The 23,551-nt window shown below is 45.6% G+C and overlaps 1 protein-coding gene across 1 annotated transcript in view; it reads left to right on the forward strand.

The window, feature by feature from the left end:
- Positions 1 to 23,551, forward strand: part of LOC144497645 (serine/threonine-protein kinase 32B-like) — a 193,363-nt gene that overhangs the window by 144,675 nt on the left and 25,137 nt on the right. Inside the window, exon 6 of the mRNA XM_078222893.1 lies at positions 22,599 to 22,702. Within this exon, the coding sequence (XP_078079019.1) occupies positions 22,599 to 22,702 (104 nt within the window). The remainder of the gene's footprint in view (positions 1 to 22,598; positions 22,703 to 23,551) is intronic.

Genomic DNA, 23,551 nt, shown 5'->3' on the forward strand with positions numbered 1-23,551 from the left:
GCTTTCATTGATTTTTCCTCACCTTCCCAGGGTGTTGGTGGAAAGGTCGGTGAAGGGGGAGGGCTTGCAGGGCCCGGGTTGGGGGGTGGGGAAGGGTATCTGATGTTGGAAGGAGGCTGCTAATGGAAGTGCACACCCCTGACCCCTTCCCCAACCCCCACCCCCCCCCCCCTCCCCCCCCCCCCCCCCCCCCAACCCACCAACCCTCCATTCCTGCCTAAGCTGGGAAAATGGCTACTTTTCAGGCTTCCCTGTGACGTCCCTGTAGCCCTCCTGCCCACTTGAAAAATGAGACTATGTGGGAAATAGCCTTTAAGTGTTCAATAGTTGGCCAGTTAAGGGCCTCAACTGGGGCAAGGGAGGGTGTGCCAGCCTAGGCCTTGCCCATCCCAACGTAAAATTGGGTTAGGGTGGGAAGCCTGGTGGGAAGGTTCCACCCCCCAACCCTCCCCCCTGCGACAAACTTGCCGGAGAGGGAACATAGAATGTTCAGCACATCGATGAGGTTTACAACAAGTTCACCCAGATGTGAACCAGGTCATGGAGATTCCCCTCCAGGAGTGCAATGGTCATTTTGATCAGGTACGGGGGGGGAAGGGGAATGATGCAGGTGATGATCAGGGTGGGATGGGGTTTTTATGCCGAGAGATGATCGGAGGGAAGTCCACAGATACCTCTGTGGGGGCGGGGTGGGAGGTAATTTTTTGTTTCTGTGATTGGGGCGCCCTGATCTCAGTGGAGCTGATTCCCCGCTCTGAATTCCTGCCTCACAACAGAGATGGCACAAACCACGCCCACTCGATTTTTTTTGGCAGTTAAAGGAACAATATCTGAGAGAAAACTGGCCAGTGAAGCTGGAGAGTCCCAGGCCAGTTTTCTCACCAGAACTGACACACTGCCAAATTCTTGTAAGATTCCACCCAAATGTCATTGATGGTTGTGGGCAAATTAATAGAAATGTCCTTACACAGTATCAGTATCTGCTGAGTATCTGTGTACATGGCCAGCAAGAGAAGATGGGAACAGGTACAGTGATGGTGTTCCCCATCATTGAAAAGACTATTGGCTGCCAATATTCACATCTGAGCAAAGAACTGGAGAGCAACTGGCTTCCAAGGAACTGTACTCTGGAAATAAGTTGCCACTTGTCTTCGAGTGAAAGGAAGGAGTTTAATTTAGTTGCATTAACATGTTTATTTTCTTCATAACATTTTTAAATTTTCTGTTTCAAATATTTACCTATTTTCCTAATGAAAGTTAATAGATATTCTATTTCCATCACTGTTTCTGAAAACAATATTTTGTATCCTAACAATCTTCTGTATAAAACAAAAACTCAAATCCTTTAATATAAATGGATAGCATTTATGTTGAAACTGGACTGAATTTAGAGAATCCATACAGTGGAGAAGGCGGCCATTCAGCCCATCAGGTCTGCACCAACTCTCCAAAAGAACCAGGCCCTCCCCTCTGCTCAATCTCCATAACCCTGCACTATTTACCATGGTTAATCCACCCACACACCTAAGGGGCAATTTAGCATGGCCAATCCACCGAGCCTGCACATCTTTGGAGTGTGGGAGGAAACTGGAGCACCCTGAGGAAACCCAAGCAGACACGGGGAGAACGTGCGAACTCTGCACAGACTGTCACCCAATGCCAGAATTAAACCTGGGTCCCTGATATCGTGAGGCAGCAGTGCTAACCACTGTGCTACCGTGCCGCCCAGATATTCACGAGAGTGTTTTATTCAGTAATGCACATTGGAGCTAACTCTACAGAATTGTGGGGCTGGATTTTCCTCCGACTCTGGAATCTTGATATCAGGAACAAATGTGGGTCAAAGCTCACGCCTGCTAGCGGTGCAACCTTTCAGGAGGCGGTTCCGAATTGGTGGCCTCCACACTCCAGGATGGTGGGATAGGTTCCAATGGAGCCCTGGCAGTCCCATCAACAGAGAAGGGCACTGCAGAGGCAGATCAGCCACAGATGGAGGTCAATGTGGAACAGCTGCACAGAAGACTCCCAAAGCTGGTAGGTACATTGAGATGAAGGGTAAACCTCTCCATAGGTTTGGTCAGGGCTGTGATTAAGGCCTTTCACCCATGCCTCACGATACCAGGGACCCAGGTTCGGTTCTGGCCTTGGGTGACTGTGTGGAGTTTGCACGTTCTCCCCGTGTCTGCTTGGGTTTCCTCTGGGTGCTCCAATTTCCTCCCATACTCCAAAGATATGCAGGCTAGGTGGCTTGGCAATGCTAAATCCATTGGGGCTGGAATTTTCTGGCTCTGATCATCTCCAGCCTTAACAAGCGAGCAAGCGATCTCTATACGCGGTGAGTGGGTACGGGTGGTGGTAGGAGGCTGCACCCCTGGTGGGAATGTTCCGGTGAGATTCCAAAACCACCCCTAATGAGCTGTCCGTCTCCAGTCCTGCCAGCAGCCGTACCCGAGGAAAGTTTCCCGGTCACATAAAGCAACAGGAATGCCACTCGCGCATCCTTCCCCCTCATCAATTTCCAGAATTCGTCACCCGAAAGGTTGCCAAGTAAACGATAAGAAATGATCCTGAGTGGTTGAAAGAACTTGTTGAAAGGTTGCACAACAATTCAAGTCCAGAGATCTTGCAGATTGTGGAAATTGAATTCAGTAAAAATCTGGAATTAAAAATCGAATTGTAAAAACTCACCTAGTTCCCTAATGTCCTTTAGGGAAGGAAATCAGCTGTCTTTGTCCGGTCTGACCTACGTGTGACTCCAGTCCAACGGCAATGTGGTTGACTCTCACGTGCCCTCTGAAATGGAGGGCAGTTAGGAATGGGCAACAAATGCTGGCCCAGCCAGTGACGCCCACATCCAGTGAACGAATAAAACAGAACTGAAACTGCAAAATACGGCCCTGATTTTACCGGCACGGCCGCCTGAGGCTCGTAAGGTCACGCCCGAGGCCAACGGAGAATGCCATTCTGCGAGCCTCGTCCGCCCCGATTTCAGGGCAGCCATGCCGGTAAAATCAGAGCCAACATCTGACTTCTACTATTTGATGTGAACAGCAAAGGGAAGTCTATTTGATATACTGATGTGGTTATTCAGATGGTACAAGACAATCTAAAATGAACAGACTTTGTAGATTCTGGACCATCTGGAATGGGAACCATACAATGAATAATGAATACAATAGACAAACCCCACGACTGCAAGGGGCAGGATTGGAATTTCAGGGCTTGGTCCAGCGCACACTGTGTCATCAATACATATCCAATCACTTAGTACAGACCCTGCAGCAATAGGGAAAGGAATTGGCTAACCCATTCTGAATTACAAGTAGGCAGGTTGGGGAGGCCGGGTGGCCACCATTAGCAGCAAGTTGATCTCTAATACAAGAGTCTGAAGCAGCAGTGGGCTGTGTGCAGTTCTCTTGACTGGGTTAAAATTCTGTCGATTCTGAGATCTCCCCGGCACAGATCCCATTCTGGCCCTCTCGCAAGAGTTTCCAGGCACAGCGGGATTTGTGTCCACCGTGGAGGGGGTCAGAAAACCGCCCCCAGTAACTTCACACTTTCTTTACAAGGATAAGGGCTTTGAGGATAAGGGCTAATCCTTTTAGGACTGAGGTGAGGAGAAGTTTCTTCTCCCAGAGGATGCTGAGTGTGTAGAATTCACTACCACAGAAAGTAGTTGAGGCCAAAACGTTGTCTGATTTCAAGAAGAAATTAGATATAGCTCTTGGGGCTATGGGGGGGATAGCGGGATCAGGGTATTGAATTTGATCAGCCATGATCATAATGAAGGGCGGAGCAGGCTTGAAGGGCCGAATGGCCTACTCCTGCTTCTAGTTTCTATGTTTAATATCACAAACATCTAACAAATAGCTTATGGTATTCTGCACGAATAACTTTTATGTTTTGTCTCATAATTATACATTTTGTATTCTAAAGTTACCCAGGTTTAACCAAAACACAAGCAAATATATGTAACAAGGAGGATTAGCAGAATTTATACAGCATAGAATTATCATAACTCAACACTTGTCTTTCTTTTTCCTCTTATTCCCAGTCTTTAACTCGGCAAACAGTGTTTCGTTTAAGTCTGCAGTCCATTTGCTATCTTTGCCATTAGCTGTAGGTGTAATTTCCCCTTCCAAGCTCATTTTCTGAATTCAGACATGGTAAATTTTTATTTCCGAACAAAAAGATGAAATGGCTTCTTTGTATTGTAACAACTCACTTTTTTCAAAGTTTAGTTATTAGTCACAAGTAAGGCTTACATTAACACTGCAATGAAGTTACTGTGAAATTCCCCTAGTTGCCATGCTCCGGCACCTGTTCGGATCAATGCACCAAACCAGTACATCTTTCAAACTGTGGGAGGAAACCGGAGCACCCGGAGGAAACTCATGCGGACACGGGGAGAATGTGCAAACTCCACACACAGTGACCCAAGGCTGGAATCAAACCCGGGCCCCTGGCGCTGTGAGGCAGCAGTGCTAACCACTGTTCCGCCCTTCTCTGATCAAAACCTCTTTCAGCCAGTTCAAGAATGCTGTTGAGATGTTTCACTTGAAAGGGCTTCATACCCTTGCTTGGGTTGATGTTTTAATATTTTAAGATGCTGTAGTTTCTCCTAACCCCATTCCAAATGGGTCTTATTTAGTTTGCTTTGAACAGCATCAGACACTTTCTCACTCTGGGTTTTTATTGTTCGTTTCAATATTTCACAAGCCACATCATTCCACTTCCCTGCAGGTTTTAAATGATCTTTTGTGAGGTCTCCACTTGCCTGTCCACACTGACAAGCACTTGTGTTCAGTGTCTACAGTTTATTGACACTTCCAGGCCATTTTGTGGTTTGTCATTTAAGTTGACAGTCTTATTTTTCAGTTCTGCAGACACTTGTGTACTGTCCATTCCTGAGTTTGATATATCGGTACTGTAAGCTTGATTAGTTCTTCGCTTCATTGGGTTACAATTCAGCAAGGAAGTTTTACTCTCTTTGGAACTATGACACTCCATCCCAAGTTGTGGAAAACTTGTACTACCCGCTATATCGTTACCCAATTGTCATGATCCCAGTTGATGTTATAACTGAACGGGAAGATCCCAGAATGGAACCCTGTTCTCCCCATGTCTGCGTGCGTTTCCTCCAGTTTCCTCCCTGATGCACTATCAATAAGGCGAAAGACTACCGATGTGCCAATACAAGTGTAGGCTTTTATTCACAACAGAATCAGGAGCAAATCCCAACAAATAACCGACCTGGACTGAACAAGGGGGAGGAGACAGCCACCTTTATACTAGGCGCCGAGGGGAGGAACCAAATCGGAAGGGGATGTGTCCAGGTATGACAAACACACACAACGGTGGTCCAAATAGGACAAAGGCACAACTGAGGTCCACCACGTTCACCCCTTCCTTTAAAAAAACAACACGGGGGTGAAGCGGAAACAATATTACAAGTCCAGACGAACCGGTGGCTTGATCCGCCGTCGCGATCGTCGTAGTGCAGGTCGCAGAGTCGTCCGAGCAGGGTGCGATGTCGGCCCAGGCTCCGTACAGTGAGCGTCGAGAGAAGGTGCCGGGTGGTGTGAAGCGGACCGATCCGTCGTCCCGTCCAGTTGTCGGGTACTGCGTGGCGACGGCTCCGGCGACTCAAGCAAGCTGTGCACAGGGGCAAGAGGAGTGAGCAGTGGCCCTGGTGGCGTATGGGGAACAGTGGGAACCGGAGCTAGGGGGCGGGGGGCCGCAACAGGCTCTGGGCGCACTACATTGGAGACAGGGACTGAGGAAGGAAGAGGCGTAGCAATCCCCGAGTGAACAACACCAAGGACCGTGGGGCGGAAGGACGTGGTGACCTCAGGGGCACCCACGGGTGCCAAGTCACGGACAGAAACCGTGTCCTCCCGCCCATCAGGGTACGCTACATAAGCGTATTGAGGATTAGCGTGGAGCAATTGGACCTCCTCGACCAAAGGATCTGCCTTATGGGTCCGGACATGCTTCCGAAGCAGGACGGGCCCCGGGGACATCAGCCAATCCGGGAGCGAAGTACCCGAGGAGGACTTCCTGGGAAATGAAAACATGTTTATGGTCTGGCTGTAGTCAATCACCATGCGGTGTTTCTCCCCCGATTTAACTACGACCACTTGCGCCCTCCAGGGGCTGGTGCTGGCCTGGATAATCCCTTCCCGGAGCAAACGTTGTACCTCGGACCGAATGAAGGCCCGGTCATCCGCACTATAGCGCCTACTCTTGGTGGCTATAGGCCTACAATCCGGGGTGAGGTTATCAAATAAGGTGGGGGGGGGGTGATCTTGAGGGTCAAGAGACTGCAGGTGGTGCGCGAGGGGCGCTGCAGTGACGGCGCCTTGCAGACGGAGAGCGGGGGATAAGGGCCATCATACTGCAGGGTGACGCTCCTATGATGGCTGAGGAAATCTAACCCCAGCAGTGCAGCTGCACAGAGTCGCGGCAGCACGAGGAGCCAAAAACGCTCGTAGACTGTGCCCTGTACCGTCAGCGTCACCAAGCAGCACCCGAGGACCTCCACTGAGTGGGAATTCGAGGCCATGGAGATGGTCTGGCTCCAGGGTCGCACGGGAAGGGCGAGGGTGTATAAAACTTTCTGTGCTCCCACAGTCGAACAGGCAGTTTTCTGCATGAGCATTTACCTTGATCTCCATTATTGACTTGGAGAGTTGATGAGGCTGCGACTGGTCCAGGCAAATCGATGCCACCGTCGAATCCAAGAAGAATCCATCTTCGTCCCCGTCTGATGACGTCACGGATAAAGCTTCCTGCTCAGCGCGTCTTGATGCCAGTCTCAAAGATGGCGATTCCCGCGCTTCCGGTGACCGCATCAAAGATGGCGATTCCCGCACTTCTGGTCACTGCATTAAAGATGGCGATTCGCGCGCAGCCGCCGCCTGCATTAAAGATGGCTGCGCCCGCGGAACACACATGGCGCCACGAGGCTTCGGAAGTGGCTTTGCCCGGCAGACTTTAGCGAAGTGGCCTAGCTTACCGCATCCGGAGCAAATCACGTCCTTCGCCGGGCAGCGACACCGAGGGTGCTTAGGTAGGCCACAAAAGTAACATTTGGGCCCCGCCGGAACAGCCGTCGCGGTGGAGCCGTCGATAGAACGGAATGCAGGGTAAGACCCGAGATTGTGAGAGGCCGCTTCTAGCGTTTCAGCCATCGTGGCTGTTCTTCGGAGATCTAGGTCATCTTGTTCCAGCAGGCGCTGCCGGATGTATGTAGACTCAATGCCCGCAACATAGGCGTCGCGGATCAGGTCCTCCGTGTGCTGAGCTGCTGTAACAGCCTTACAGTCACAAGCTCGAGCTAGGACCCGCAGGGCGCGCAGAAATTGGGCGCACGATTCTCCTGGCTGCTGCTTGCGGGTAGTTAGGAGATGTCTGGCGTAAACCACGTTAGAGCTCTTTCGGAACTGCCCTTTTAGGAGTTCGATAGCGTCCGCGTATGTAGCAGCGTCCCGGAAGATTCCATAGACAGCTTCGCTTACCCGGGCGCAGAGCACGTGGAGTTTAGCGGCGTCGGTGTCGATGGCCGTAGCGGTGTCGATGAATGCTTCGAAGCAGTCCAGCCAATGATCGAATTTATCAGAGGCTCCAACCTCTTGAGGGTCTAATGCTAACTTGTCGGGTTTTAGAAACTGCTCCATGCTGGAAACTGTTGTGAATAAAATTGATGCGCTATCAATAAGGTGAAAGACTACCGGTGTGCCAATACAAGTGCAGGCTTTTATTCACAACAGAATCAGGAGCAAATCCCAACAAATAACCGACCTGGACTGAACAAGGGGGAGGAGACAGCCACTTTTATACTAGGTGCCGAGGGGAGGAACCAAACCGGAAGGGGATGTGTCCAGGTATGACAAACACACACAACGGTGGTCCAAATAGGACAAAGGCACAACTGAGGTCCACCACACTCCCATAGTCCAATCATGTACAGGTTAGGTGGATTGGCTATGCTAAAGGGTCCCTTATTGTCCCAAGATGTGTGCTTAGATGGATTAGCCATGGGGGATAAAGTGGAGGGGAGGGCCTTTGTGGGATGCTCTTTCGGTGGGTCGGTGCCGTCTCAATGGGCCAAATGGCCTCCTTCTGCACTGTAGAGATTCTATGGTTCTATTCTACTTTTGAAAATTAATGCCACGTGATTTCCCACTGGCCCCTTGTGTTCCTCTGGATGTCAAAATTGCCAAATTTCCAAAATATGTCATGCAGATGTCTATGGGCTGCTCCAATTCACTCATACGCATGCAGCTCATATTATTTCTGACTTTGCAAGGGCCTGAAATTTAGAAACAAAACGAATGGGAATTCGGAAAAAAAATCACCCAAACTGTGTGCAAATTTGTGTCCTGCAACCCTATGAAATTGCCACATATTAACGGTGTACATCAGTGGGATCTTTAGTCACTGATTACGATTAGAAACGGAAGAGGATTAAATTCAAATGCATAAATTGTCATAATCACCTTCGCACCTAATTGCGTAACACTCTGTTTCATGTCACAGCTAAAAGTTTAATAGAAAATTCTGGAAACACTCAGCAGCTTTGGCAGCTGTGGACAAAAGAATCAGGATTAACAGGCTGGATTTTCAAAGGCTATAACGCCAGGACCCAGCGCGAGTGGGAATTAAAATTTATGGCCCCAGAGGTTGGCTTGAGATCCGGATACCTCCGGGACAGTTATGAATTTTCACAGAGGGAAAGGGGAAGGAGCAGGAAATGCACTCACCACCAATTTATAGATCTCTTAAGATCCTTAAGGCGCATGTGAAAAGGTATTTCAATTCAAGGTTGGAATTTTTAAATGTTTTTTTTCCCAGCGGGCCAAACTGTTGTATGCACATTTGTTCTGGGGCCCTGTTAAGCATTTTATTGCATTAATTTTTAAATTAATGAACATTGGCACAAGTATGACTCCTATCCTTCTCATCCATCACTGCTTTCCACATGTTTCACCTCAAGGAGCTCCCTGTTCTAATTGGCAAGGCAGCAACAGTCCCCAACATAACTACTACCTGCCTTTGCTGTTGGCACCATACATGCAGCTCTCCGAGCCACTAATTGGGCACTGAGTTCACTTTTTGTCCATTTGCGTTTAAAAATAACATCTGAGAATCTGGTCCAATGTTTCTGATCCTGTGTTGTTAATTCTGTTTCTCTCACCATAGATGCTGCCAAACCGGCTGAATATCTCCAGCATTTTCTGTTTTTTTTAATTTCAGATCTCCAGCATTCAGTACTTTGCTCTTGTATAAGAGTTTACTAGAAATTCAGAGACATTTTCACAGTTTGATATAATAAAATTACAAATAATAGTATGATGAAAGTGTGCAAATGATATATATATAAATATATATGTATGTATAGTGTGTTTTTTATGTTTCAGGAGAATGTTTAAAAATTCAGCTTTATGCCACAGGTAGTCGGTATGTCTGGTGGGAATACAGCTCAGATGCTGGGAAAGCAGGAAAATTATTTCAATGTTGCAAATGGTTAAGTAGAGATAATGGACTTTTTTTTAACCTATGTTCCCTAAGAAGTTTTGTTTAGAGGGATTGATAGGGTCATGTGATTGTGGTTTACTTTAGTGATACATTAGAAATTAAACTTATTTTCTTTCATTTTAAAATATTGTTCAACTTTAAATAGTTAAGCTGCTTCATTTGTTAGCATTATAGTTAAACTGTGTTATTAGATAAAATTTGTTATTACAATAAAAGATCCTTAATTTGTTAGTGAAATTACCCTTGGAGTGGACCATCCTATCCTCACATTTATGCCATAATAGAAAAAATGTTGGTGTTTGGTCTGGCTTCCTAATGTAATTTGGGATTCTGGTCCAGGACCCTACCATTATTCTGTGATGATGAATAATGGAGAGTTCAAAGCTAGAGAAAATAGTCTCCAAATGTTAAGGAATATGTCAGAAAAGATCCATTGGCTTTATACTTGGAACTATCAGAGAGTAAGGTATGTTTTTTTTAAAGCTCATCATCAGGTTACAACCCATAAGGAGCATGAGAGAAGCTAATTTGTTGCTGACATACAGCAGGTTGTAGATAGAGAAAGTAATTGTGTAGTGTGAAGGAGAGCATTGTTTCAGGATAAGGGATTGGTCATGTAGGATTGAGTTGAGGAGGAATTTCCTCATTCATAGGGTTGCAATTCTTTGGAATTCTATATCCCAGGAAGCTGTGAATATTCAGTCATTGAGTACATTCATAGAATTCCCACAGTGCCAAAGGAGGTCAACTCTCCGGAAGGGTATCTTACCCAGGTCCTATTCCCGTAACCTCACATATTTACCCCACTAATTCCCCCTAACCTACACATCTCGAGACACTAGCATGACCAATCCACCTAACCTGCACATCTTGGATTGTGGAAGGAAACCGGAGCACCCGGAGGAAGCCCATGCTGACACAGGGAGAATGTGTAGAGTTTGCACAGTCACCCAAAGCCGGAATCAAACCCAAGTCCCTGGCACCGTGAGGCAGCAATGCTTACCACTGTGCCACCGTGCCGCCCATTCACTGCTGGGAGACAGATTTGGTGGTACAAAGCTAATCAGGGGATATGGAAATTGGACTGGATGGAGGGTGGAGGGGGAAGTGAAAGCAGATCAAAGTTCGCCCTAGATCCTATTGAATGAAGGGACAGGTTTCAGAGGTGTATGTCCTACTCTGGTTCCTATTTCTTATGTAATTGCTCCTACGTACAACAATTCATGAGTTTAGGAATAAGATAAAATCATTGAATTTCTGGTCTATTAAGAAGCAAATTTGAAAGCTTCAAACTTTTCAGATTTCCAATTGGTATCTAGAGCATTCTGCCTGTTAAAGGGGTAAACCTTTTAGGATTGAGGTGAGGAGAAATTTCTTCAGCCAGAGAGTGGTGAATCTATGGAATTCACTCCAACAGAAAGTAGTTGAGGCCAAAAGTTGTATGATTTCAAGAAGAAATTAGGGCTAAAGGAATCTAGGGATGGGGGGGAAGGCGGGGTCAGGACATTGAATTCGATGATCAGCCATGGTCAAAATGAATGGTGGAGCAGGGCCGAATGGTCTACTGCTTTTAGTTTCTATGTTTCTATGAAGGCCTCCTACTACAATTCATCCCCACAGAGGGAGATGATCAGTTCTGTGGTTCCACGTAAAGCCTTATCAGATCCTTTAAAGGAACACTGGGGATATCAACAAACATTCAAGTTTTGACTTCATATGACACTAATAAATAAACTAAAACTTAAAATGTCGAATTCCTCCACCACTGGCACACCGTGGCTGCAACTCACTAAGGCCTTGGAAACAACACCTCCCAAAGCCTTGATGTCCACCACCTAAAACAACAAGAGCAGCAAATGCATGGGAACACTATCACCTTCGAGTTCCCCTCCTATAACCAAGTCACCTATCGTCCTGACTTGATAACCATAGAATCCCTGTGGTCCAGAAGGAGGCCATTTGGCCCATCAACAATCCCATCCAGGCCCTATTCCCGTACGCCCCTGACTAACCCTGTTAATCCCCCTGACACGAAGGGACAATTTAATATGGCCAATCAACTTAACCCGGACACTCTTGGATTGTGCGAGGAAACCGGAGCACCCGGAGGAAAGTCACGCAGACACAAGGGAGCGTGCACACTCCACACAGCCACCCGAGGCTGGAAGTGAACCCGGATCTCTGGGGTGCTGTGAGGCAGCAGTGCTAACCATTGCACCACCGTGCTGCCTCAATAGATCACTATTTCTTTATAAGTGCTGGGTCAGACTGCTTTTTTTAAAAAAAAGTTTATTTATTAGTCACAAGTAAGGCTTACATGAACACTACAATGAAGTTACTGTGAAATTTCCCTAGTCGCCACATTCCAGCACCTGTTCGGGTCAATGTACCTAACCAGCACGTCTTTCAGACTGTGGGAGGAAACCCATGCAGACACAGGGAGAACGTGCAAACTCCACACAAGCAGTGCCGCACAGGCAGTGACCCAAGCCAGGAATCAATCCCAGGTCCCTGGCACTGTGAAGCAACACTGTGCTGGAATGGCTTACATCACATGGACTGCAGTGGGTCAAGAATGAGATTCAGAATCATCCCCTCAATGGCAATTATGGATAGGCAGTGAATGCTGAACGAGCTAGCAATACCCACAATCTGAGAATGAATTTTTATTTACAAAAAAAAGATGCGCTCAGTCGGATACTGTGATAGATCAGCTGCATACAGATTCTTCTATAAATGGGAAAGAAAATTGATATTCCACACAAGCACTCCAAAGCATCACTTGAGGTCGCAGTTTGTAAATGAATCCCTTAGAATGCTAAACCCAACACAGTTGAGCAATGAAGATCAACACCAGTTATCGTGGCTGCTGCTGCATATCAGGCACGGTATATATAGAACATAGAACATAGAACAGTACAGCACAGAACAGGCCCTTCGGCCCACGATGTTGTGCCGAGCTTTATCTGAAACCAAGATCAAGCTATCCCACTCCCTACCATCCTGGTGTGCTCCATGTGCCTATCCAATAACCGCTTAAATGTTCCTAAAGTGTCTGACTCCACTATCACTGCAGGCAGTCCATTCCACACCCCAACCACTCTCTGCATGAAGAACCTACCTCTGATATCCTTCCTATATCTCCCACCATGAACCCTATAGTTATGCCCCCTTGTAATAGCTCCATCCACCCGAGGAAATAGTCTTTGAACGTTCACTCGATCTATCCCCTTCATCATTTTATAAACCTCTATTAAGTCTCCCCTCAATCTCCTCCGCTCCAGAGAGAACAGCCCCAGCTCCCTCAACCTTTCCTCATAAGACCGACACTCCAAACCAGGCAGCATCCTGGTAAATCTCCTCTGCACTCTTTCCAGCGCTTCCACATCCTTCTTATAGTGAGGTGACCAGAACTGCACGCAATATTCCAAATGCGGTCTCACCAAGGTCCTGTACAGTTGCAGCATAACCCCACGGCTCTTAAACTCCAACCCCCTGTTAATAAAAGCTAACACACTATATGCCTTCTTCACAGCTCTATCCACTTGAGTGGCAACCTTTAGAGATCTGTGGATATGGACCCCAAGATCTCTCTGTTCCTCCACAGTCTTCAGAACCCTACCTTTGACCCTGTAATCCACATTTAAATTTGTCCTACCAAAATGAATCACCTCACATTTATCAGGGTTAAACTCCATTTGCCATTTTTCAGCCCAGCTTTGCATCCTATCTATGTCTCTTTGCAGCCTACAACACCCCTCCACCTCATCCACTACTCCACCAATCTTGGTGTCATCAGCAAATTTACTGATCCACCCTTCAGCCCCCTCCTCTAAGTCATTAATAAAAATCACAAAGAGCAGAGGACCAAGCACCGATCCCTGCGGCACTCCGCTAGCAACCTGCCTCCAGTCCGAAAATGTTCCATCCACCACCACCCTCTGTCTTCGATCAGATAGCCAGTTACCTATCCAATCGGCCAACTTTCCCTCTATCCCACACCTCCTTACTTTCATCATAAGCCGACCATGGGGGACCTTATCAAACGCCTTACTAAAATCCATGTATATGACATCAACCGCCCTACCTTCATCAACACACCTAGTTACCTCCTCAAAAAATTCTATCAAATTTGTGAGGCACGATTTGCCCTTCACAAATCCGTGCTGACTATCCCGGATTAATCCGCATCTTTCTAAATGGTCGTAAATCCCATCCCTAAGGACCTTTTCCATCAATTTACCAACCACCGAAGTCAGACTAACCGGTCTATAATTACCAGGGTCATTTCTATTCCCTTTCTTAAACAGAGGAACAACATTTGCCACTCTCCAGTCCTCTGGCACCATCCCCGTGGACAGTGAGGACTCAAAGATCAAAGCCAAAGGCTCTGCAATCTCATCCCTCGCCTCCCAAAGAATCCTAGGATACATTTCATCAGGCCCAGGGGACTTATCGACCTTCAGTTTATTCAAAACTGCCAGTACATCCTCCCTCCGAACATCTATTTCCTCCAGCCTATTAGCCTGTAACACCTTCTCTTCCTGAAAAACATGGCCCCTCTCCTTGGTGAACACTGAAGAAAAGTATTCATTCATCACCTCGCCTATCTCTACTGATTCCATACACAAGTTCCCACCACTGTCCTTGACCGGCCCTAACCTCACCCTGGTCATTCTTTTATTCCTCACATAAGAGTATAGCTTTATTGATTTCCATTTTAAATATCCATCATAAATGCAAATGCTTTCTTTGTTGGAGGGTTGTTTGCTTTGCAACATCAATTTGGATTTATATCATTCCTTTAATATAATAAAAAGTTCCGAGGCGCGACACAGGAAAGTTTCAAAACTGAAGCCACTTAAAACAAGGTATTGGGGATAATGACTCGAAGCTCGGTCAAAGAACTCAATTTTAAGGGGCGTCTTAAAGGGGGAGAGTCAGATCGAGAGGCGGAGAGGATGAGGGAGTGAATTTCAGAGATTAAACTTAAGTGTAAGTTTATTTATTAGTGTCATAGGTAGGCTTACATTGACACTGCAATGAAGTTACTGTGAAAATGCTGGAAGTTGTCAAGATGCATTCATCTTTCAAAAGTTAGCTCTTCCAACTTCTTCAGGATAGAAATGTAAGGCAACAGAGGGCATTGAGGTGAAAAAACCTACCACTGTCTCCCATTAATAGTAACCTCATCAAGAGTTACCCCAAACAGCAAAACAGGAGGGCGAAAACAGGGCATGACCATCCACAACCTTGGTCTTGAGAACAATTGCGATGGTAAAGACTCACTTTCACTGTCTGTGGGAGGGGCTCTGTAGTATCCTTCATTGAATCATCATAGAAATCCTACAATACAGAAGGAGGCCATTCAATCCATCAAACGAGCACTGACAACAATCCCACTCAGGCCTATCCCTGTAACCCCATGTATTTACCCTGATAATCCTCCTAATACTAAGGGGCAATTTTTTAGCATGACCAATCTAGCTAACCCACATGTCTTCAGACTGTGGGAGGAAACCGGAGCACCCGGAGGCAACCCACGCAGACACGGGGAGAATGTACAAACTCCACACAGACAGTCACCCGAGGCCGGAATTGAACTCGTGTCCCTGGCCCTGTGAGGCAGCAGTGCTAAGCACTGTGCCCATAAACATATGTCAAGACATGGCATGATGTATGTCCCACACAGTTTTGAAATAATGACGGAATGGTCATATTAATTGATTCTTTTTTCACAATGCTGAAAGTGCTGAAACAGTTAGCTTGGATTACTGACTTCTCATCTGTCACCTTCTAACATAAATCTCAATAGGAACCAGCAATTTAGACTTAATAAGGACATTGTGGATAAGTTTGCAGATGATACAAAGATAGCTGGAGGGACAGATAGTATTGAGGGGGTCGGGTGGCTGCAGAAAGACTTGGACAGGTTAGGAGAGTGGGCAAAAAAGTGGCAGATGGAATACAATGTGGGAAAGTGTACGGCTAAGCACTTTGGTAGGAAGAATAGAGGCGTATACTATTTTCGAAATGGGGAGAGAATTCAAAAACCAGCAGTGCCTTGGAAGTCCTAGTTCAGGATTCTCTAAGTTGCAAGTTGAGTTGGTAGTTAAGAAGGCAAATGTAATGTTAGCATTCATTTCGAGAGGATTAGAATACGAAAGCTTATATAAGGCTTTATAAGGCTCTGGTCAGACCACATTTGGAATATTGTGAGCAATTTTTGGCCCCTGTATCTAAGGAAGGATGTGCTGGCCTTGGAGCCTTTAAAGACTATGGGTCTGTACTTGAGTTTAGAAGGATGAGGGGGGGATCTCATTGAAAATTGCAGAATACTGAATGGCCTGGATAAAGTGGACGCAGGGAAGATGCTTCCATTCGTAAGAGAGACTAGCATCTGAGGGCACAGCCTCAGAGTAAAGTTTAGACCCATGATGAGGAGGAATTTATTCAGCCAGAGGGTGGTGAATCTATGGGATTCATTGCCACAGAAGGCTGTGGGGGCCAGGTCATTGAGTGTATTTAACACAAAGATAGATAGGCTCTTGATCAGTAAGGGGATTAAAGGTTATGAGGAAAAGGCGGGAGAATGAGGTTGAGAAACTTATCAGCCATGATCAAATAGCAGAACTGCTCAATGGGCCAAATGGCCTAATTCTGCTCCTGTCTGTGATGATCTTGCGGTCTTAATTGGTGTCAAACTTGCAGCCATAATGAGACAAGTATGAAGCTGAACTGTAGTTCTAATTCAATCCTGAACAGTTCTTAATTATTCATTAGTTCTGAATATTCCTACTCGGAGTGGCCCACAAAGGCAAGTTTCCGATTTACCTCCTTCCATTCAATGGTCAGCTTGCTGCTTCCTTGCCATGACCTAGGTTAAAATGTAGCTCAGCTGACAATAACAGGACTCCGATGTTGGAAATGTGTGTAGGCCACTGCCTGCTCAATGCTGGCAGTGCAGTGCAGTGCAGGAGGTTCACAAGAATGATCCCTGGAATGAAGAGCTTGTCGTAAGAGGAACAGTTGAGGACTCTGGGACTGTACTCATTGGAGTTTAGAAGGCTGAGGGAGGATCTTATTGAAACTTACAGGAGACTGCGAGGCCTGGATAGAGTGGACGTGGAGAGGATGTTTCCACTAGTAGAAAAAACTAGAACCAGAAGGCACAATCTCAGGCTAAAGGGACGATCCTTTAAAACAGAGATGAGAAGGAATATCTTCAGCCAGAGAGTGGTGAGTCTGTGGAACTCTTTGCTGCAGAAGGCTGTGGAGGCCAGGTCATTGAGTGTCTTTAAGACAGAGATAGATAGGTTCTTGATTAATAAAGGGATCGGGGTTAGGGGGAAAAGGCAGGAGAATGGGGATGAGAAACATATCAGCCATGATTGAATGGTGGAGCAGACTCGATGGGCCGAGAGGCCTAATTCTGCTCCTATGTCTTATTGTCTTATAGTCACCTGCTGGGTAAACCACAGGCAGTGGGAAAGAAGCAAGTTCCACCTGGGTAACTGCCCACTAGTCGGGTTTTTAGCAGCAGGGTTTGGTTTGCAGTCAACCTCCACCTTTGATTCAGAGAGCAGTCAGATATAGGGTAATGCAAACAAATAATAGAAACTCACTCAACATTTCTAACTCTTGATTTAAATAAAAAAGCCCCAAGCAGTATTGCATAAAGTGAAGTTCTGGAAAAGTTAATTGTTGATTAAAAAGCTAATCAATGAAATTCAGCGGCTTTTGCCTTTGCATATAAATATGTTCATTACTTGTGAAAAAGAGGAGGAATTGAATAACTTCACATCATCAGTGAATGCAAAACTAATCAATTTTGATTGACTGAGAATGCACTGAATTGTGACTTGTGTGTTTGGCAATGTCTCCATGGTCGGTTTACCCTCTTGTCAATCTGGCAGTAATGTATTCCTCTGCTGTTTTGCTTTATGCAAATGTACCAAAATTATATTTTAAATGTGTTTCGTGGTAATCAAAGTTCCGGCAAAATGCTGATTTCCAGAAGGTGCTCCCATCTATATAATTGCAGTTCCTTAACTCAAATGTCTTGTAATTCTAAAATCAAATTTGGAACATTTTACAACCTACGAATAGTTATCCGATTTACACATTTGCTTTGATTGATTCTTGCATTCACTCAGTAAGTGTATGATGACACAGTGGTTAGCACTGCTGCCTCACAGTGCCAGGGAATCAGGTTCAATTCTCAGTTTGGGTCACTGTCTGTGCGGAGTGTGCACATTCTCCCCATGTCTGTGTGGGTTTCCTCCGGGTGCTCCGGTTTCCTCCCACAGTCCGAAAGATGCGCTGGTTAAGTGGATTGGCCATGCTAAATTCTCCCTCAGTGTACCCGAACAGGCACCTAGGGGATTTTCACAGTAACTTCATTGCAGTGTTAATGTAAGCCTACTTGTGACACTAATGAACAAACTTAAAAACTTATTATCATTCTCAGCAAAAGGACCAGGCCAAGGGAATATTTTTGTTCTTCAACTATTTTTCTTGTGGTAAGAATTACTGGAACTTATCGGGATGTTATTTGATTGTCATACCAACTATATCAAAGTAGGAGTAATTTGAGATATCATTTTGGGGCAAGTGTTTTTTTTAAGCTCTTCTCATATGCAGGAGTCATTGAGAGATCATGGCACAGAAGGACTCCACACTGGTTCTGTGTAGAGCGGTTCAGTTAGTCCCATTCCCCTGCGTGATCTTATAGTCCTGCAAGTTTATTTCCCACAAGTACCTATCCAACTTCCTTTTAAAACCAATGGCCATCTGCAATTCCAGCACGCTCATAGGCAGTGAGTTCCAACACATAATACTCACTGCATGAAAAATTCCTTCTTTACATCCCCCCATCTCTTTCCCAAACATTTAGTCTGTGTCCCCCAGTCCTTGCATCAGCTAAAGAGAGCAGCTTTAGTTTGGCTACCTTATCTAAACATGTAATCAACTTATATACTCTTACCAAACCTCCCTTCGATCCCCTTTGCCCCAAGGAGAACAACCCCAGCTTTTCCAATCTAATTTTCAAGCTTAAATCCCTCATTCCTGAAACCATTCTGATTAACCTCCTTCGCACCCTCTCAACCCTTCACATCCTCCTGAAAGTGAGATGATCAGAACTGGATGCAATGCTATAGTTGTGGCCTAAGCAGAGCTTTATAAAAGTTACATATATTGTCCCTTTTTGTATGTGAATTTTTTAATACAAAGGCTAAGATCCTAGGCGGTGGAGTGGGATGCGAATGGTTTTGGACCTCTGGGTGGGGTGGATGTTCGGCCTCTGATCTTCGGGTAAGCGTTCTCCAAGGCGGCCTTCACGACACACAACAACGCCGAGTCGCTGAGCAGAGACTGATAGCCAAGTTCCGCACACATGAGGCCGGCCTCAACCGGGATCTTGGGTTCATGTCACTGATGCACTATTAATCGAGCCGAGACTAGTTGTGAGCAAGACAAATAGGCTTTTATTGGCAAGAACTTGGAGCCATCCCTGTCGGTGATCTGGTCTGAACTGAGAGCAAGGGGGGAGGAGCCACCGCCTTTATACCCAGATCAGGGGGAGGAGACTTGGGCGGAACCGACAGGGATGTGCCACATATACAGGTGCTGAGAAATACTAACTATGGTGGTTAACCACTACAGATAACATATACCACAGTCACACTATCTGTAATCCCCACGACTTGCCTGGGCTTGCAAAATCTCACTAACTGTCCTGTCTGGAGACAATACACATCTCTTTAACCTTAACGCTCTCTCCACTCACATTGTCTGTACCTTTAAGACTTGATTACCTGTAAAGACTCGCATTCCAATCATTATTTTGTAAATTGAGTTTGTGTCTTTATAGGCCCTGTTTGTGAACAGAACTCCCACTTACCTGATGAAGGGGCAGCGCTCCGAAAGCTAGTGGCTTTTGCTACCAAATAAACCTGTTGGACTTTAACCTGGTGTTGTGAGACTTCTTACGGGGTGGATGTGGCCAGACTTTGTGTGTGTAGGGGTCAAACCTTGGCAGGTATGAAGGGGGTCAGAACTCGGGGGTGGGGTGTTTGGTAAGTCGGGGGTCTCAAGGGGGCTGGGTTGGACCTGTGGGATAGGGTTTGGGTCAAGACTGTGGGATGGATGCTTGGGTTGTGTCGGGTATGGGGGTGTTCGGGTTGAGTCAGAGGGGAGTTCGAGCCACGGCATCCCTATAGTACATGGTTGGCTGGAGTCTCCTGGGGGATCGGGGAGGTGGGTCTTGATCTCTAGAACAGTCACCCAGAAGTTAGAAAAAAAAATTAATTCTTCTATTGTTTTCTAAATAACTATTGGTATAACTCATTGGAATCCTCCAAAGTTTGCAATTTAAATTGCATTTTCGGATGATTCCCAGTACAAAGCTATTGCCCAGAGGAAGCTTGCTCTCCTGAGCAGTTGCCATGTAAACCCCTACCTGTGATGCTCTTAGAGGGATTCCGCAACCCTTCTTTGCTGTATCCCCGCATTCCAGTGTGAGGGAACATAGAGTTTATGGCCCACAGTTCATTATTTTCATTTTTGCCCATTATCAACTCTTCACAAAAAATCACAACAAAGCAAAATATCTGGATAGGATGGTTTGGTCGGGCCTATTTACTTAGCAGAGAGGTCAGTGTCTGGGACATGTTGGTTGGTAGAAGGATTCTTTTTCACCCAGAGGGTCATGGGGATATGGAACTGACTGCCTGAAAGGACAGTAGTGCCAGAAACTCTCAACTCATTTCAAAGCGGCACAGTGGCACAGTGGTTAGCACTGCTGCCTCACAGTACCAGGGACCCGGGTTCGATTCCTGGCTTGGGTCACTGTCTGTGTGGAGTTTATACATTCTCCCCGTGTCAGCATGGGTTTCCTCCGGGTGCTCTGGTTTCCTCCCACAGTCCAAAGATGTGCGGGTTAGGTGGATTGGCCGTGCTAAATTACTCCCAAGAGTCAGGGGGACTAACTAGGGCAAACGCGTGGGTTTATGGGGATAGGGCCTGGGTGGAATTGTGGTCGGTGCAGACTCGATGGGCCAAATGGCCTTCTGTACTGTCGGATTCTATAATTCTATGAAAGATGTCTTGCACCTCAAGCATTGTAACCTACAGAGCAAATGTTGGAAAGTGGGATTAGGCTGGGTGACTCATTTACTGAACGGCACAGACACGATGGACAAAGTGGCCTCTTTCTGCACTGTAACTTTCTATAAAACTAACTTCTGGAGCAAGAACTGAAAGCTTGGTGCAACTTTACAACATGCAGGGATTACCTGTGAACTGTAATTACAATCTTCTGTTGTTCAACACCAGCCAATGTCAACCTCGATATTGGCAAATATTTTGTCAAGACCAAAGATGCATTGGATTTATCTGTAGCATTGATGAACAATCCGAGCTTTCACTGGCAGGGAGCAAACTACCTTGCACGATGTTAAGTGTTTTATGATTGATGATGAATTATTAGACTTTGGCTGGCTCCTTAAACAGATGCTCACAGCTTTCTGTTACAATGTTGGCAGTAGTTGATCCAAAAGAAAATTGCGCGATGATTTGCTCACTTACAAATGAAAAATAAAGCAACATTACTTAAGGGATTTACTTACCGCTTTCAACTGAAGATGAAATTTCTCATAAATCTTACCCAGCTAGCAGTTTTGGAGAAGGAGCAAATTCATTCTCAATAGATTTTTGATTTAGTCTCAATTTCCCCAAGATTTTACTGATCCGTCAAATGCCTGATAATTGTATAAAATATTCCAGTATGAAATGTAGGCATGAACTTGTTCTTTGTCCATGCGGTTGTATGTTAGTAATGATGGATGCCTTACAAAATATACTGGAAAGTAATGACTGTCATTAAGATTTATGAATGTTTCAGATGGTTCCTAATGAGGATTGATGAACGGTTAGCTATTAGTCTTGGGAATGATGCTTCTTTCGGACCCAGTGCTCTCAGAACATGTATAACTGAGTCAGAATTGATTTCAAGAAGATGTTATGAGCATTCCAAAAAGAATACCCTCTATTTCCCTGGTACATCAGTTGGCAAAGTCACTGTGCTATGTGCAAGTGACTAAGAAGCACTTAGTTTGATCCTGAGTCTGTCCATCTCAGCAGAGGCCTAATAATTCAAGGATCCCGAGTTAAGGAGCTGTAAAAGCAGCCAGGATTCCCATTCCTCATCTCTATCCTGTGACGCTTACCGGAAAATCCATGCGTGCGGGTACGGAAGGCTTGATTCTCCTCTTCAGAGTGGATTCAACCCCAGTCCCAATCCATTCTCTCGAGTCGAGTTGGTGTCTCTTTAGGTTTACGTGGTGCGTTTCCAGTTGAATTTCTGCCTTTCCACCAATTCCTCAGCAGAGTGGCAGGCAGACTGAGACTGCAACGCCAGACAGGGCAACGGGACGTTTATACTGGCAGAAGAGCCTGAAGACGTGGGTGGGGTTAAAATTGGCTGTTTTATTTCACACTCTCACCAATACCAATATTAATCAATGCAAAATAAAGTATTAATAGTCAATAGATTAATGATGATTATACAGTCATTAAATAAATTAGTCTAAAATGAATGAATAAGTGAAATCTCAACAATACAGAAATAGCTGAGTGTTTATTACTACATTGTGTTTTTTTTGCTCTTTAAGCAAAACTGTAATGACTTCAACAAGGTCCATGAGTTAGACCTGTTGGAATACGAGCTCCCTAATTGAGGCCTGTTTAGGCTTCCCAAACCAGGAGCTCTACAGAGGCATGTGATGTGGAGTTTCCAGTTCACCGGCAGTCGGGGCAAATTCTCTGTACCTGCTTGAATATTGCAAACCATTGTAAACAAACGGTGAAGAGACACCCGCCTCTCAGAAGTTATTTCAAAAACTCTTTTTAGTGATTAAATGTGCATTCCTTAAGAGGAATAGTGGACCATAACTCATTTCAACAGTATGAGTTTGCCATAGACCTTTATGGTCACGAGTTAATATTGTGTGTCGGTGAATTAAGGTTGATTCTTTCTCCTTCTTGCTTCTCTTTAGCTCCTGAGCTTTTTCAGGCCTTTTTGGAAGGAGGCCCTGGCTATTCCTACCCTGTGGACTGGTGGTCACTGGGCATTACATCTTATGAACTGCTGCGGGGCTGGGTAAGACGTACAATTCAGATCATTTTTTTGGTCATGCAAGATTTCAGATAATCTCCCCTATTGATGACTTTCTGTAAGAAACTAACATTGGAAAGTGAATGAATTGTTAACTAAGAGCTGAAGAATGTACATTTTACATTATGCTTTTCTTTTTTCTATGACCATTTTGAATCTAATTTTACACAAAACCCAAAAGATCAAAAGGATTGTGAGGCCCCACTTTCATGGGTCTGTATTGATACTGGAAAACAAGATCAAGCGAGCTTTTGCCCTTCCGCTCCACGGGGGGTTTCTGTCCACCCTGAGTTCGCGTTTGGACACTGTGTTATGGTGTGAAAGGTGGCACAGTGGTTAGCACTGCTGCCTCACAGTGCCAGGGACCCGGGTTCGATTCCGGCCTTGGGCCACTCTGTGAAATTTGCACATTCTCCCCGTGTCTGCGTGGGTTTCCTCCGGGTGCTCCGGTTTCCTCCCACAGTCCAAAGACGCGCGGGTTAGGTTGATTGGGCATGCTAAATTGACGCTAGTGACAGGGGATGGCAGGGTAAATATGTGGGTTTATGGGAGTAGGGCCTAGGTGGAATTGTGGTTGGTGCACAATTGATGGGCCGAATGGCCTCCTTCTGCACTGTGGGGATTCAATAGATTCTATTCTTTGATACAAAAACATGCCCAAAACCCATCACTAATATTTTCTAGTATGACATTGAGTATGATATTACATGTAATACATATCATTATTCACATAAAATGCTACCCAACCATGTGGTGTATAGAATGTGCTGTATGGAGTCATAAATATGATAAACTCTCAACTAGGAATTTTTTTTATTATTCATATGTGGGACA

This window comes from Mustelus asterias, chromosome 1 (genome assembly GCF_964213995.1).
Source record: "Mustelus asterias chromosome 1, sMusAst1.hap1.1, whole genome shotgun sequence".
In the NCBI taxonomy this organism is placed as follows: domain Eukaryota; kingdom Metazoa; phylum Chordata; class Chondrichthyes; order Carcharhiniformes; family Triakidae; genus Mustelus; species Mustelus asterias.